Here is a 15,434-nt window from a genome sequence, read left to right on the forward strand (position 1 = left end):
TAATGGGTATACTGTCGAAGCGCGTATCTGCCTTCCTATTTATGGAAGGTTAATTTTCCTTCATATACCTACCTAGGTATAGTAAAGTCGACCTAGATTACTAACTGGTTCCTAGTTGTTAAGAACTGTATTGATTATGTTACGAAATTATTTAAGTTCATATCCCACCATGAGTTAGTCAACGAGGTTCAGTTTGGTATTCCTTAGACCATACTAGAACCTTGGTAAGATTCGGTTTGAATCGTTGCACAGGTACTGAGGTATGTAGACTCAGAGGATTCCTCCTGGTGATAGTATGCTAGTTTACGTCGACACCAACTATCACGGACAATCAAGAGCGGATAATTCCCCGTGTCAAACGGTTTTCTAACTTTGCTTCTTTGCCATGTGGTACTTTATACGTGTGCATCTCAGATGTACACTATTGTGGGTGCTCAGTACTACCATAACCATAAGAAGTAAAGAATATCGTCTTACGGCATCCACTTATGTCACAGTTTCACGGTGTAGGGATTTCAACATCGACCATTGGCTCAACACCTAGTTTTGGAGCAGTGAAACCCATCTCTGAGTGACATGGTGTAATGATAAATGTAGACTAGCTCAGATAAATACATCTTATCATATAGGTACTGAGTAAGCTTCCTCGTCAACTTATAAATGGGAGTAGTTCCCAATAACATCTGTAGGTATGTTTCTAATCTTTATTCCCACCTCTCGCTACGTTATTAAAATTTCTTCTTGTGGCGTATACTCTGACATACTAGATTGCTTCGATTATTTTAATACTTGTGTGATTAAAAGATCTTGTGATATGGATATTACCGGGAATGCCTTCGTCACTGGGGGAGGTGAGTAATCCGTACTACAGCTCGCAATTTATTAGAAATTGATACTATATATCTAGGAAGCGGTATCGGTAAAGCTGTGTGCTTGGCCTTGGCCAAAGAGGGAGCCAGTGGAGTCCTCATAGTAGATGTTGATCTCAAAGCTGCTGAAACAACAGCCACTGAAGCCACCGCCGTCGCCTCGAACCCGAGCTTCCGTGCCGAGGCCATCAACGCCGATGTCACGGTCGAGGAATCGGTAAAGGAGGCTGTCGCACGCATGGCTCGGTCCTTTGGGCGCGTTGACTACTGTGTTCACTGCGCAGGGGTAAGTTTCGAGCGTTGAGATCATCATCGCGTATCCAGCGTTGGCGATCCTTGCAAATACATAATTCCTGCTAAAAGTTTAACCAGATCACCGTACGGAGCTGCACACCTATAGATGAGGCTAGCTTTTCCGAATTCCAGGTCCTTCTGTCAAACCACGTACACGGAACGTTTCTTGTCACCAGTAAAATTTCGGCACTCATGAAGACCCAAGAGCTAAAGCCATTAGATACGGCCAGCCCGCAGCTAGGAGGCGTCCGTGGAGCAATTGTCAACCTGGGTTCCGTGCTTTCCAATTGGGCGATACCTGGCATGGTGCCATACACTGCTGCTAAACATGCTGTCTTGGGGATTTGTAGGACTGCAGGTATGCATAGTGGCTGGCCTCGGTCTCGCTTGGCGCAGTGCTTTTCTAATGCGTTTTTCAGCTATTGATCATGCAGCATCCGGTATCCGCGTAAATTGTATATGTCCGACCTGGGTGGACACGCCAATCCTCTACCGGACTATGGAGCTGACTCCGGGGCTCGACAGCGAGACGGTTTTGCGTGGTATACCGATGAATCGGATATGCACGCCAAAGGAAGTTGCCGATGCAACCCTCTTTTTGTGTAGTCCAAGATCAAGTTTCATCACTGGAATCGCCTTAAACGTAGATGGTGGCCATGATATAGCCCGCTTCTAGGCTTGGATGAACAGAAAATACGTCACATAATGGCACCACGAATGATATACGATTAAGTGTACCTATGCAGGGTTAGAACAAATACGATGTATTCGAGAGCCAAGTTATCGTTCTGAAGTATCACTTTACTTGAGGGGTCGCACGTAGGTACTTATGAATAAGAGGCGTCATTATGCTACAAAATGGCTGGCTGAACCCATCGCAAAGATACCTATGTATAACATATGTAGATTGCTTAGTCCTGCCCCGGAAGTACCGTACATATTACGTATATGTGTCGTAGAGGTCCGTGGCTGGCGCCAAGCTGCAGGTGTCTCTTCAACTAGCAACTCCGTTCCGTAAATGCTCCGCGTCCCACTTTCTGAAGTTATCTGCATAGGGGGGATCATGTATTCGACATTAGAGACGGACGACCGAATTTGATCAAACAAGTCCTGCTCAACTATATCTCTAAAATGTCCCACAAGAACCCGGAAGTCTCATGGAACAGCATTAAAGCTTCCAGATGCCTATGCCCTTTTGATGCCATGGCAACTAAAATATAGAACCAATAATCAATAGGTACATGCATAAGATATGTCTTAGAAAAGGGGGTAGGGGAGAATTTAAGAGAAAACCCACTCTAGTATAACGCCACATTTGGAGTATACTCCAATAAAAGCACAAGATTCTTGGCCTCATCCGGCTTCCGAATCCTACATCGGCAAATGGAACAGAACGTGCTCTTGTATAGAATAACATGATAATAATTATCGCCAATGCCGAACCCTTCTTCCATTGGCTATTACTATAGTGCCATTGTGCAACATCTGGCACAATTTGACGAGGGAATCCAAGCTGGTGTTACCTCCTAAGTCCGACGATAGTGGGGTCTGTAACATACAAGGTATCATCGATCACGATCATGTTGTGATAGAATCCACGTTACGAAGTCATGACCTAGCTATTCCTCGTTTATCCCTTGCAATGGAGATACGGGGATATACCCCTCACAGAAGATGTGATATACGACAGCATCTTGCTATAAACCTAGGTTACCTACCTGGTATGTAGGTAGGTAGTAAAGGTAGGACGAGATGCCAATAGATTTCATATCTCAACTCGACCTTCTGAAAATCTGTCAATCAAGAGATTATAGTGCTTAAGATACACCATGGTCCAGTCAACGAAAGGAATGAACTGTGCCTCTGAGGCAGTGGATGTGGTCATCGTCGGTGCCGGAGTATCAGGCATAAACACTGCATACCGGCTCCTAACAGAGTTCCCTGGTGTACGGCTCACTATCCTCGAGGCTCGGGACGATATTGGTGGAACTTGGGATTTGTTTAGATTTCCCGGAGTCAGATCAGATTCCGAGTATGCATTCATAGCAAAGTTCCCTCTAGCTCTATCACCCTTATTCCGATGGAACAGAGAAGACATCACAAAGAACATCCACTAACTGTTTACTTCACTAGCCTTTATTCATACGGTTTCACCTGGCACCCTTGGCCGTTCCCCCAGCCCGTTGCTGAAGGCCCTCTTATCAAACAATACTTGAAGGACTGTGCCTCCCAGCACGGCGTGAGCCAGTATATACGGTTACAGCACAAGGTATTGAGTGCAGATTGGTCACAGGACGTCCAGGAATGGACAGTGACCGTCAACCATGACGATCTACTCATAAACATTACGGCAAACTTTCTTGTCCTGGGTTCAGGCTACTATGACTACAACACTCCGCTTCAGACGGTGATTCCTGGGTTGGAAAACTTCAAAGGAAAGGTCATCCATCCACAGTTTTGGCCGGCTAACTATGATCATCAAAACAAAAAGATGGCCGTCATCGGAAGCGGAGCTACAAGTGTCAGTCTATTCCCTGCCTTAGCAGAAACAGCCGCGCAAGTAACCATAGTGCAGCGAAGTCCGTCCTATGTTATCTCTACCTCGCATTTGGGTCCGCTACTGTCTCCCTTGCTGGAATTCCTGCGCTTCCCTTCATCCTGGCGAAGCTGGTTGGAAAGGATATGGATCACATTCCTGCATCAAATTATAGCACTGCTCACCGAATATTTTCCTACACAATCGAGGGCCTTTCTTCGGAAGTTAACGATCCCACAATTGCCAAAGGGGTACGACCACGATATTCATTTCAACCCTACGTACAACCCTTGGGAGCAACGTCTATGTATATGTCCCGACGGTGATTTCTTTCAGTCACTCCATAAACCAAATGCCAGTATCGTCACAGGACTGATCGATAGGGTCACGGATGACTCCATCAAAATGCAAGACGGCACAGTGATTGATGCAGACGCCATCGTGACAGCCACGGGAATTACGATGAAACTCGGCGGGGATATCGACATATCAGTCGACGGCAAGAAGATAAGGTGGGAAGACAGAATCATATGGAACGGCTGTATGCTTAATAATGTTCCAAACTTGGTGTTCGTCTTCGGATACACGAATTTCGCATGGACTTTGGGCGCTGACAACACTGCACGTACTCTCATCCGTCTTATGAAGTTGATGAAGTCGAAGGGGTTTAAGTCTGCGATCCCGCGACTCCCAGGCCCCGGCTTTATCGAGACACAGAGGATGTGGCGCTTGAACTCAACTTATTCTGTACGAGCCTCTCGCTACCTTCCCAAATATGGAACAACGGGGCCGTGGAAGCCGAGAATCCACGCATTTCTTGATGAGGCAACTTCCCGATGGGGAAGCGTGACGGACGGGTTGGAATTTACCGTTTAATTTTCTTCCAGCCGGTGGGATAAGTGGAAAGGGACGGCCTAAGCAGACTGGGCCTAGGTGTAGGTTCGCCACACGCACATACCAAACGACCTGGAGGATACACCATGGCGATACAAGGGGAGTTAACGACGGAGATAACAACTAGGTCACAGACCACCGGTAGTTGGCATAGATTGATTCTGGCTGTTTCGGGTTTTTTGGAGAGGGCTACCGCTTCTAATATATAATATGGACATAAGCACTACGCTTCGAAATACAATACTAGTTTGTTCTACCTAATTAATAGACCGCCACACCTCCTGGAAGCTCGTTGATCCACTGTCCTGCCTCTCCAACATCTTCAACAACCTGCTGAGCTTTCTTGCACTTCATAGCATCCGCAGCGGGCTGTATCTTGAGAACGCCGCAGTTAGCATTGGCGCAGTTCCCAGTAGGCAAAGCGTCCATGGCCCTTTGCAAAGCATCATCCTTCCATCCAAAAAGGTAATCGCCGTGCTGGCCATATCCGGTGCTGCCATCAACGTCAGTAACTACACAATCAATCAATCGACTTGAAGAAGAGAACGTACGAGTCGCCGAAGCTGTAGACGAAAGGCTGCTTGCCGCTTCCGTACCAAGCAGTGTTGCTATACCTTCCGGTGTCCCACATGACTTCGTACATAACCTGAGGAATAGCAACGGGATGCGTAGAAGGGCAGTTCGGGCTACCAAGGCCACCGCCATTGGAATAGGCGACGTGCGTCTTGTGGTCCGGCGAATCGAGGTTCTTCCCATCCCAGCAGGACGGAAAGATGACGGTAGCGCGGATGCCTCCCGGGCAGTACTTAGTCGGGAGCTCTGCCGTGTCTTTAGCATCGCACGGAGCGAAGCCCTCGCCGTTTCCGAGGCAGCGGTGGCAGATCGAGGGCTTGTATATGTTTTGCTTGTTCGTGGGGTCTCCCGCGATCATTCGGAAACCGGGCTTGAATGCCGTCATCTTGCCGTTTTTGGCGCTGTAAGGCATGTAGTACACCGTCATGCCTCCGTCCTGCTGGAGGCCGAAGTTGGCAAACTGGGGGACGCGCTGGAAGGTACCGTTTTCGGGAGACTTGAAGTACAACGATGCGGTCCAATAGTTGCTGAAGTCCTCTGAGTAGGTGCAAGTCGTGCAGGTAGACAAGCTGGGCGGGTCGTATTCAGCTGGTGTCATCTGAGTCACGTTAGCGGCAGTCTTCGGTCAGATTCATGTGCACTACCTACCGTAAGGTTGAACGAATTCCCTCCGATGATCTGATGTGTGTGGGGGGCAGGGTTTTGGCCAGGAGAGACCAGAGGGTCAGCGCGTTCGATGGTGAGCTGTGAGCAGCCAAAGCGAAGCATGTTTTGCGCAGAGACATGCTGCCCCAAAAGGGCGCCGACGATGAGAGAGCTCCGAAACATGGCGAGATTCTTTGCGTGGAGTTCCAAAGTGAACGTGGCGATACATGCTGCATCCGGTCCTACTGACTTCTTAAATAAACGACCAGACTCTGTTCAAATCGAAATTCAGAGGTCGACCTACAAATTAAGCCCTGGCTGCCGCGGAGGGTCCTTGATATGTATAACTGCCGGCGAGATTCTTTTAGCCGGAGACCAAAGCCGGCCAACTGGAACGTCGAGATATAAAGGCACTATCATGCTTGTTACATGGGATATAAATTAAACAGTGTATTCTCCTTTGAATTCGAATCTCATGCCAACCCAATAGAATGGCATAGGTCTTGAACTATTTGGATTCTTGATTTGGGGGCTAGAGTGCTTACCCACTTGTACACTACCCCTATTCAGATTAAACCTCACTTCTTCCCCATAGGGCAATACATGATCCCTACCAAGCAGTAGTATCCGAAATAAGGAACACGCTATCTTCTTAGAAGGTAGGTAGGTAGGTAGTCATCAATATTTTAGCTACTCGAAGAATTCATACGATTCCATGTAACTTTAGTAAGACATCAATCTTTGGGTTCTTTACACATTATCATTTGATGAGCCCTCATTATAAGGGGCTCCTTTCTGTTTAATATTTAGGTATGCAATGCTTCTCGCAAACGCCGGCAATGCAACGCCATGTTCATGCAAGACCGTAACCCATCTAATCATTCAATCCAACGCCTCTCCGCTCAGAATGCTCTTCAGAATATCAACCCCGAGTCCCTCCACAGCCTGCTCGAGCTCCTTCTCGCCTACGCAGCTCGCCACTCTCTTCTCGTCCGCCAACCCGACACCAGACGCGAATCCACCTCTCTTTCCACGTTTGCTCGGCGTGTGCAGCAATGCGAGAGAGCCCGTCTTTCCATCCACGGCGGAGACCAGGGACAACGTCTCCAGACTGCCTATGACTTCGCGGAACTCTGAACTAGACAACGGGTGCAGCACTGACTCTCGAGTGCATAGTAGGCAGTACGTCTCGTATAATAGCTTGATGCTTGGAGCGATAGTCTGCGACTTGGATGGTGTAGATGGGATAGACGTAGTCCGTGCAGTCCTATTCCGCTTCTCCAGAGCCACCAGGGAACATAATGCCGCCTTCTGTTGCAAGTTTAAGGTCTTGAGTCGCTGATTCGTCCCGTTGCTGAAGGCGGCGGCGGTAATCTTGTTGAGGTGAGCTATGCTCACGCGAGGCGCCGTCTCCACTGTCAAGCTCTTCAGAGATTCGGCTAGCATGGCCGATGGGCCCCTGTTCGATTTCTTAGGCGATAGGTGCACATTTTCTCCAAGAGGTTTCTTGGATGGCGTAGCCAGGAGTATCTTCTCCTTAATCTCAGCCTCGTGCTTCTGTCTCGTTTCCATCTCCACAAGGTCAATGGCTCTCCGGCATATCTCGAAGGCCTTACGCAAGTCGCCTGTCTGACTAGCAACCTTTCTGGAACAAAGCTCGATGGCGGCCGGATGGATGAAAGGTAAGGGGCTGCCCTCGGGTACGAGGCTCTTGAGACGACCCGTGATTATCGTCTTAATTTGTGCAGCCGAGTATGGTAGAAACGGTAGAAGCTCTGGCTTCAGATTCCGGGATTTCAGGCGCGGGAGAAACCGGTCCGTCAGGTCCAGCGCGTTTGCGATACCTATTAGGACAAGACGAGATGACTTCTGCATAGACCATTCAAATAGCTGATATAGACTTTCCAAGTCCAACGTGAGGATGTGATCAATCTCGTCCAGAACAACCATATAGGTATCCGTCGACTTTTTGCGAGGCATGAAGAGCTTCTGGACAGTCGTCGCCGCGTCGCCTTCGGGAATATCGGACTCATCGCAGATCTGGTCTAACAGAGTTCCGTAGAGATCTTTAGACGATTTTATGCTCATGCAATTGATGTATGCCTTTTTCACCGTTCCCTTCTCGACCAGTTCTTGGGTGACCTCATTCACCATCGCACTCTTACCCGTACCTGGGGGCCCGCTGACATAGATACATCCGCCGGGGTTAGACTTCGAACATCGCTGCAAGAACTCCTTGAGTTGTGCACGTTCGTCGTCTCGTCCGATCAATTGGCCAGGATCGGCACTTCGAGAGAAGAGTTGGCGAGCGTGGTGATAGACAGTTTGCACTGCGGTAGGCGTGAGTGGTGTCGTGGGGAAAAGACGTTTGGAGATCTTCCCGGCAGACATCACCCGATGACGGGGCGTGACGGGTACTTTGGAAAGAGCATCTCGACGACGAGGAGTGGTAGGCGTGAGCGGTGTATATTCTACAATACATTAGTCAGGCGACGTTTCCTCATTAGCTAGTCTTTTACTGGTTTCGTCTTACCCTGCTTAAGAGGAGATGACTTGATATCTATCGCGCCGATGTCGCAATCGGGCTCATCATCCACAGCAGTTTCTTTCGGGTCTGCGTTCTCATCGTTTTGTGCGAAGCTGCGAGTCTGTCTTCTTGTTCGCTTTGAAGGCACGTCTACGATCTCTGGGATTCGGTGTCAGTTACAATGCGTCAAGAAAAACAATGCGATGGTTCCTACCACTATCCTTCGAACTTCTAGTTCTCTTTCCAAGCGCAGATCGCACCATGTTCAATTGTGCTTGTTGGTGTAATTGAGGAAAGTATGAAGCTCGAAATAAGGATTGGTGAAGAGGAAGGTAGAAGGTGTAGGTGTACAGAAGTACAGTATGAGAAGGAGACTACTAGGGAAGATGTTTTAAGGTTGAATTGACTTGGCAACGGCAAGGGGAAATGACGCGGGTCCACGGGTCCGCAGTACGCGAAGAAATCGCGTAGAGTGGTTTCGACGCGTACCGCTTAGGTAGGCGCTAGAAATGTAGGTGCATAGGTACATATCTACCTGGACTACGCGCATGTGGGGCCATGAGGCTGGTACGTAGTAGTGAGGCGCGAGCTCCCGCCTGGGCCGCCTCCTTCTTAGCCTCCCCCACCTTTGACGTAGGAGATATATGCTTATATAATCATATGACCCACCAAATTTTTGGAACTGGGCGAACTCCGAATTGGAAGAGTCGCTGGAATGCCCCTTATTTTCTTAGTTGATTTATTAGGTGTTTCTTGGTTCGCCCGTCACGGATAGTCGCTTTATCATTGGCACGCATTATTATGTGTACCCTGACACCGCTGTTACATAGCAATCGCATACCTCGGGTATCTGCATATGGTATCTATTGCTATCGCCACATCAGCGTTGGGGACCCAAGTATGAATCCCACTCTTGGGCAACGCAAACAATGAATACCATCCATCTCCCATCATTGCCTGGACAATTTTTATTTCCTGTCTGGTCACTGAACCTTCAACTGAGCGAGTGCTTGGTGGGTAGCTCAGCTTCAATGTCCTGCTTTCTTCTATCTTTAACACCATCGATATGACGGGCGATGGCGGTGATACAGCGTATAATAGCCACATCGAAGGCTTTCGACAAAATGAGTTTCCCATGCTACGAGGCAAGCTTGCCCTACTTTCACTCACTCTCCTCGGTCTATGTTTGATTAATAAGTTGAGTAGATGAGGTCTATCTTGACCATGCCGGGACAACGCTATACGCGAAGTCCCTCGTGGACAAGTTCGCTACGGATATGACATCAAATCTACTTGGCAATCCGCATTCTGCTTCTTTTTCATCCCAAACCTCCACTTCTCGTATTGAAGATGTTCGGCTTCGAGTTCTCCAATTCTTCAATGCCGACCCTTCCGAGTTTGACCTCGTCTTCGTTGCCAACGCCACTGCAGGCATTAAGCTTGTAGCTGAAGCATTTCGAGGTCACCCTCTTGGCTTTGACTACATGTATCATCAAGCATGCCACACCAGCTTGGTAGGCGTTCGAGAAGAAGCCACACATAATCAATGTCTCGACAACGCCGGTGTAGATAGTTGGCTTGACGGAACCAATCCTTTCGCTGACATTAGTCGTCATGATAGTCCACTCCTTTTCGCCTATCCCGCGCAATCCAACATGGACGGCTCCCGGTTTCCCCTTGACTGGGCTGACCGGTTTCGTAGAAGTGGACCAGCATTGAGCCGGCCAATTTATACGCTATTAGACGCTGCGGCGTTCGTTGCGACCTCCCCTCTGGACCTAAGCAATCCAGAAACGGCACCAGACTTTACTGTGTTAAGTTTTTACAAAATTTTCGGATTCCCAGATTTGGGCGGACTTATCGTGAGACGTCAATCGACTTCGATCTTCCGGTCCCGGAAATACTTTGGCGGTGGTACGGTCGACATGGTAGTTTGTCTCAGAGAGCAGTGGCATGCTCCAAAAACACAGGCTTTACATGAGTCGCTGGAAGATGGGACGTTACCGATACATAGTATCATCGCTTTAGACTCAGCGCTCGACGTTCATCGTCGATTATTCAGGTCCATGAAACATGTCTCGTCTCATACATCTTTTCTAAGTCAAAGGTTGTATGATGGTCTGGCTACCTTGAAATATAGCAATGGCCAACCTGTATGCATCATTTACTCGCGGCCGTCGTTGACATCAAAGGAAATAGGGTCTCCTTTAGGCAACGGACCAGTTGTTACCTTCAATTTACAAAATCGGCTTGGAGCGTGGGTTAGCTTGGTGGAATTCGAGAAACTTGCAGTACTAAAGAAGTTCCATGTCCGCACCGGAGGGCTCTGCAACCCGGGTGGAATCGCAAATGCCCTTAACCTCGCCCCATGGGAAATGAAACAGAATTTCTCGGCTGGATTTAGGTGCGGAACTGATAATGATATCATGAGTGGAAAACCAACAGGGGTCATTCGAGTGAGCTTAGGTGCCATGAGTACGGTTTCGGACGTGGATCAATTCATTGCTTTCGTCGTCGAATTCTACCAAACCGAAAGTATAACCGAATCCATTCAACCAACAGTCATACCAGGTCATATAAACCTACCGGATATGTCCGTGAAAAGCATCACAGTATTTCCCATCAAGAGCTGTGGGGGATTCCGCATTCCTTCCGGCATGAAATGGGAAGTAAGAGCAGAAGGACTTGCATGGGATCGAGAATGGTGTTTGGTTCATCGAGGGACTGGCCAGGCCTTGAGTCAGAAACGCCACCCTCGCATGGCTCTCGTTCGGCCAGTGATCGATTTTGCTAAAGGACAGTTACGGATTTCTTACTTAGGACCTTCTATGCAACAGATCCCGCCTGATATCGCTGTTCCTTTATCAGCAAACCCAAGTCTTTTTCAAGCAAGTACCACATCCAAGCCCATAGCGTCCAGAGTTTGTGGTGAAGAAATATCAGCACAGATTTACACTTCCCACGAGATTAATAACTTCTTCACAAATATTCTTGGGGTGTCCTGCGCACTAGCCCGCTTCCCACCGGGTGGCTTAGGAAAGAGTATGCGACACGCCAAGGCTCACCTTCAAAAACATCAAAAAGTCAATAGAAGGTCGCAGTGCAAGATGCCGTGCCAGTTTCCAGGTATGGATACGCCTCCAGACTCGGATTCTGAGTCTGAGCGACAGCGCATCCTCCTATCGAATGAGAGTCCCATTCTTGCCATCAACTCGTCTAGTCTTGAAGCGCTCAATCGCCAGATTACCGAACGAGGAGGTAAAGCAGTCTCCCCGGAAGTATTTCGTGCCAATATTGTTGTTGGTCCATCCACTGCGGGGTCGCAGTCATTTGCTTATTCAGAAGACCATTGGTCTAGTCTGCGGATCGGACAGCAAGACTTCAAGATGTTAGGTTCCTGTCGGAGGTGCCATATGATATGCATAGATCAAGAAACAGCGGAAAAGAGCGAAGAGCCATTCGTCACCTTATCCAAGACGAGACGGTTTGATGAGAAGGTATTCTTTGGCACACATATGTGTCACCTACCTTTACCAAGTCACAGTACTAAGGAGGCCCAGTTTCCGACTATTACAGTAGGAGACAAGGTATTCGTTGACCCTATTCGAGACATCTAAATATACCTAGTCAAAATATCAAGAAAGATTAAGCATTGATTCATTGATTTGTATCAACGTCGCAGTGATTATTTTCATGTGATCCAGTGTCTATTCATCAATCATCACTGCAATTTGTTTGCAGTTCCAAATTTTGAAACTACTAAAATGTCAATTTTTTAATCCCCTTTTTGGGCAATTTTAAATCTCAGTATTTTCTACTTACCTTGGTCCATACCTACGTAGTAAGCCAACCTACCGTCACTATGGTGATGGAATATGAGTTCTAGGATTGTTTATGATATCGGCTTATGAAATTACATTTGAAAGTAGTCGTAGTTTTTCTAGTTGTAACAAGACGGATGCAATTCTCTACATCGTCTGTTAAACCCATACATTTCTCAACTCCCCTCTACAGATATTCATGGACATCGATGGCTGGCCGCACCGGTTCTTATTCTTGTACCGCTCTGAACCATCGTGCAGATGACTCATGTAAATTCTTATAACGTACCTGTCGGGGTACCTGGGTAGGTGACGAGGACCATCACGTTAAAGGGTCTCTTGAGGAATTATCGTAACAGGTCTGTGCAATCGAATTCCTCTGTAGCATAGGTACCTACGAGTGGAGGCTGTTGCGTCCTCTATTCGTCACTAACAAACGTGCTGGTAGAGGAACAGATAGCCCCTAAGCAACTGTAAGCTCTGGTGGTAGGAAAGTTCCCATTCTCACGATCTATATTTTCCATTTTCCTTTCTTCTCGTCCACAAATCCCACTTTCGCATCCTCTCACTCGCGTCAGCTCTCGTTAATACCCTTTTTGCGACACTTGTCGTCGATTTTGGTCGCAAAGCAGATCAACCACATCATATTACACCCATTCCATCACCAACGTCAACAGCCTAAGAAATATTAGGCCAATCATTACACCGATAAGTTATATCCCGACTTATTCTGGAAATTATTCCAATTCTCTTATCACCTTATTTAAAAGATGTCCTCTGATTCAGCCATTCTAATCGCCAACCCCAAACCATGCACTATGAAGCCTTCACGGCTTCTGGGAAAGGCCATTAGACTCATGGACGGTTTCGTATTCGAATCAATCGACGAGTTGTGTGCGGCACCAGACAGCATTCTCACGCCCTTTGTTAAGGACAAGATCGAGGGCATTGAGATTACTCCAGAGGAAGCCAGGGATAATCTTGCCAGCCGGGTCAAGCATGCCTTTCTCATATTCGTTCAAGAGGAGGATGTATACCGTCGCCTTCGAGGTGACAAAGCTTTTTACCATCTGAGTACGTAACATCAAGTTATTTTTTATCCCCTAACTCACCTTCATCGAGAAGAAATTGCTGACTCTCGCTTCTGAAGTGCTCGCGAACTGGAATTCAGATCACTCAGCAGCACCATTCCCCCCTGCCCGTATGAAAGAGCTCATGAACCTGTGGATTGCCGCTCGTCGCCGTTACCTAGTCGCGAATGAGCACACAGAAGCCTGCGATGCCACTTTAGATCTAACGGTCGCTGTTGATCAAGCTATCTCAATTATCGACGATATCGACAGCACGCTCCCCACACGACGCACTCTCGGTCTAAACCCTCCCAATGGTCTCAAGAAGGCCGCCTGCTGGCCTCCCAAGCATTTCGGACCGCTTGATGTTGCAATCATGGCCGAGACAGCAACTCGTAAGGCACTCTTTGGCGTCGGTAACAAGCATCTTATGGACGAAGAGGATGTCCCGCTATATCCTAACGACCAGGACCACCCTCTGACAGCCCGCAAGTTCCTTTGCTGGCTGTCTTTGGCGGAGACAAAACCTACTTCTAAGGCTTCACTTTTCCTTGCTCCCGTTGCGTTTATTACCCACGAAGAGCGCCAAGACTGGTACAAGATTACGGGGCATAAATCTCGCTTCTACGCTACTGTCGATGAGTTCATCGATTATGCCAGGGATGAATTCCGCAAGACCGGCATAGAATCAAAAAACTACGTAATGTGTCTCCTTACCCCGTGGTTCTTCGAGAAGAGCGAGATTGTGGCGGACGCGGAGAAAAAAGACAGGCCCATCCCAAAGTCCTGGGAGAAAGGCTGTTTCCGAGCTGGAATGATGCTGCGAATTAACAGAGTCAGAGAGCCCAACACTTCCCCGGAGTATCAAGTTGTCCTATTTAAGCCAGGTTTGCCACATTACCATTCCGTAGCTGAGCCACCGGCCAGACGAGCAAAGCAGGATGTGTGGGTAGATCGATTACTGGATGAATTGTCGGCAATGTTTTCTCCACAGGAAGGATGGATTGGTGGGGCAGTGCGTACTCATACTTATCCCAATTCCAGAAACTGCGGTCTGGACTCTGTGGAAGTATCAAGTGAGGTCATCGAAACGGTCATGCGAGACCCAAGCACGTTTCCCTCCACTTCAGATGAGTTTGATACGAGGGGGTACACACCCATCGAACGATACTCAGGCTCCCAGTGAATGAGATGATGCCGATCTCAAGGGAGGATTCAATGTTACTCGTATATCGGCTTATAGGTAGTAGGTAGTCATGAGTAATTAACACGGATAGGGCGGTCTATCACTGAGACGAGACGTCATACGCCTACTTTATCCGAATAGTAAATCCTGCAATGTTTGGTACTGCTTAAGATGTCAATAATACAGCTCACTACCGTAGAAATTTAATACATAGTGTAATCAGATCTTGATAATCGGGATGGAATATTGCTTGAATAATCGTAAAGAGCCGTCGATACTAATTCGATTGGGACCAAAGAATACGTATATATCAAGCACGGGAAAAAGAAGGAAAAAGTAGATTTAAGGAGGTGAGCCTACGTAAATAATGTAAATAATACAAATGATACCTTCATATGGAGCCAAGAAAAAAAAAAGAGAAAACAAAAGGGCTAAAAAAGACTGCAGCCGCGTGGTTCGAACCCAATACCTCTCTCGTATCAAGGGGGGGGCAAAAAAATACTTCTGTAGGACCGTCCCTTCGTTCCAACCTCCATAGAACTCCTAGATCTGATATCGCGACGTACAGGTCCAGTGCCGTTCGGTTCATGTGATCTAACAACCCACGACTGGAGGAGGTTCTAGCGCAGACAAATCCAAGCGAAGCGGGGGGTGAACCTCTAAGCCAACTCTGGCCAGCTGACTTAGTGTTCTGAAATTTTGAGGAATTATCATGCTATATATGCTTTCTATGTGATATGGGCACCTGCCCAGGCAGCAGCAACTGCCAGCCGCCAACGGGCCCACACCCCTGCTGAATTTTGACAATGCGGCACAATATCGGTTGATACGAGCTAGATGGCGTAAAAACACTGTGATCCATATCTTCGTCACTACATACGTCTCATCTCTAGTGATTATCTAGTAGGTACAGAATATTTGGCGCAACATTGACACACCGGGATAGAATTTTCCTACCTTGCGTATGCACACGTAGTCTTCCCTTATTTATTCTATTCACTTGGATGCTTTACAACAAT

The 15,434-nt window shown here is 47.7% G+C and overlaps 6 protein-coding genes across 6 annotated transcripts; 4 read left to right on the forward strand and 2 right to left on the reverse strand.

Annotated features, from left to right (window-relative positions):
- The first annotated feature begins 663 nt into the window (after positions 1-663).
- Positions 664-1,924, forward strand: F4807DRAFT_82647 (NAD(P)-binding protein). The gene is made up of 5 exons (XM_048003536.1): positions 664-685; positions 768-851; positions 908-1,155; positions 1,242-1,521; positions 1,583-1,924. The coding sequence occupies exons 2-5, from the start codon at positions 815-817 to the stop codon at positions 1,837-1,839; spliced, it is 822 nt and encodes a 273-aa protein (XP_047854558.1). The 5' UTR covers positions 664-685; positions 768-814; the 3' UTR covers positions 1,840-1,924.
- An 881-nt stretch (positions 1,925-2,805) lies between these two features.
- On the forward strand, positions 2,806-4,844 carry F4807DRAFT_82650 (FAD/NAD(P)-binding domain-containing protein). Its single transcript, XM_048003537.1, has 2 exons — positions 2,806-3,195; positions 3,297-4,844. Exons 1-2 carry the CDS (start codon positions 2,993-2,995, stop codon positions 4,573-4,575), a joined length of 1,482 nt encoding a protein of 493 aa, XP_047854559.1. The 5' UTR covers positions 2,806-2,992; the 3' UTR covers positions 4,576-4,844.
- F4807DRAFT_82639 (uncharacterized protein) lies at positions 4,715-6,392 on the reverse strand. The gene is made up of 3 exons (XM_048003535.1): positions 5,815-6,392; positions 5,145-5,764; positions 4,715-5,086 (listed from the first exon to the last, which is right to left on the reverse strand). Exons 1-3 carry the CDS (start codon positions 5,992-5,994, stop codon positions 4,855-4,857), a joined length of 1,032 nt encoding a protein of 343 aa, XP_047854560.1. The 5' UTR covers positions 5,995-6,392; the 3' UTR covers positions 4,715-4,854.
- Positions 6,225-8,815, reverse strand: F4807DRAFT_425466 (cell division control protein Cdc6). Its single transcript, XM_047997966.1, has 3 exons — positions 8,553-8,815; positions 8,345-8,497; positions 6,225-8,282 (listed from the first exon to the last, which is right to left on the reverse strand). Exons 1-3 carry the CDS (start codon positions 8,599-8,601, stop codon positions 6,694-6,696), a joined length of 1,791 nt encoding a protein of 596 aa, XP_047854561.1. The 5' UTR covers positions 8,602-8,815; the 3' UTR covers positions 6,225-6,693.
- A 206-nt stretch (positions 8,816-9,021) lies between these two features.
- F4807DRAFT_425467 (PLP-dependent transferase) lies at positions 9,022-11,994 on the forward strand. The gene is made up of 2 exons (XM_047997967.1): positions 9,022-9,483; positions 9,545-11,994. The coding sequence occupies exons 1-2, from the start codon at positions 9,405-9,407 to the stop codon at positions 11,953-11,955; spliced, it is 2,490 nt and encodes an 829-aa protein (XP_047854562.1). The 5' UTR covers positions 9,022-9,404; the 3' UTR covers positions 11,956-11,994.
- A 935-nt stretch (positions 11,995-12,929) lies between these two features.
- On the forward strand, positions 12,930-14,415 carry F4807DRAFT_467511 (uncharacterized protein; the record flags this gene model as incomplete). Its single annotated transcript, XM_048002491.1, has 2 exons — positions 12,930-13,233; positions 13,310-14,415. The coding sequence occupies 2 exons, from the start codon at positions 12,930-12,932 to the stop codon at positions 14,413-14,415; spliced, it is 1,410 nt and encodes a 469-aa protein (XP_047854563.1).
- Positions 14,416-15,434: the final 1,019 nt, after the last annotated feature.

The sequence above is a fragment of the Annulohypoxylon truncatum genome (assembly GCF_022578515.1).
Source record: "Annulohypoxylon truncatum strain CBS 140777 unplaced genomic scaffold F4807scaffold_15, whole genome shotgun sequence".
Lineage (NCBI taxonomy): Eukaryota > Fungi > Ascomycota > Sordariomycetes > Xylariales > Hypoxylaceae > Annulohypoxylon > Annulohypoxylon truncatum.

Coding starts and splice junctions, on each gene's coding strand:
- F4807DRAFT_82647 (XM_048003536.1), top strand. CDS start 815: ATGGATATTACCGGGAATGCCTTCGTCACTGGGGGAG. Junction 852..907: donor TGCCTTCGTCACTGGGGGAG/GTGAGTAATCCG, acceptor CTATATATCTAG/GAAGCGGTATCGGTAAAGCT. Junction 1,522..1,582: donor GGGGATTTGTAGGACTGCAG/GTATGCATAGTG, acceptor TGCGTTTTTCAG/CTATTGATCATGCAGCATCC.
- F4807DRAFT_82650 (XM_048003537.1), top strand. CDS start 2,993: ATGGTCCAGTCAACGAAAGGAATGAACTGTGCCTCTGAGGCAGTGGAT. Junction 3,196..3,296: donor GGAGTCAGATCAGATTCCGA/GTATGCATTCAT, acceptor TTACTTCACTAG/CCTTTATTCATACGGTTTCA.
- F4807DRAFT_82639 (XM_048003535.1), bottom strand. CDS start 5,994: ATGTTTCGGAGCTCTCTCATCGTCGGCGCCCTTTTGGGGCAGCATGTC. Junction 5,765..5,814: donor GGAATTCGTTCAACCTTACG/GTAGGTAGTGCA, acceptor AACGTGACTCAG/ATGACACCAGCTGAATACGA. Junction 5,087..5,144: donor GTCTACAGCTTCGGCGACTC/GTACGTTCTCTT, acceptor CGTTGATGGCAG/CACCGGATATGGCCAGCACG.
- F4807DRAFT_425466 (XM_047997966.1), bottom strand. CDS start 8,601: ATGGTGCGATCTGCGCTTGGAAAGAGAACTAGAAGTTCGAAGGATAGT. Junction 8,498..8,552: donor TAGAAGTTCGAAGGATAGTG/GTAGGAACCATC, acceptor ACCGAATCCCAG/AGATCGTAGACGTGCCTTCA. Junction 8,283..8,344: donor GTCATCTCCTCTTAAGCAGG/GTAAGACGAAAC, acceptor AATGTATTGTAG/AATATACACCGCTCACGCCT.
- F4807DRAFT_425467 (XM_047997967.1), top strand. CDS start 9,405: ATGACGGGCGATGGCGGTGATACAGCGTATAATAGCCACATCGAAGGC. Junction 9,484..9,544: donor TGAGTTTCCCATGCTACGAG/GCAAGCTTGCCC, acceptor TAAGTTGAGTAG/ATGAGGTCTATCTTGACCAT.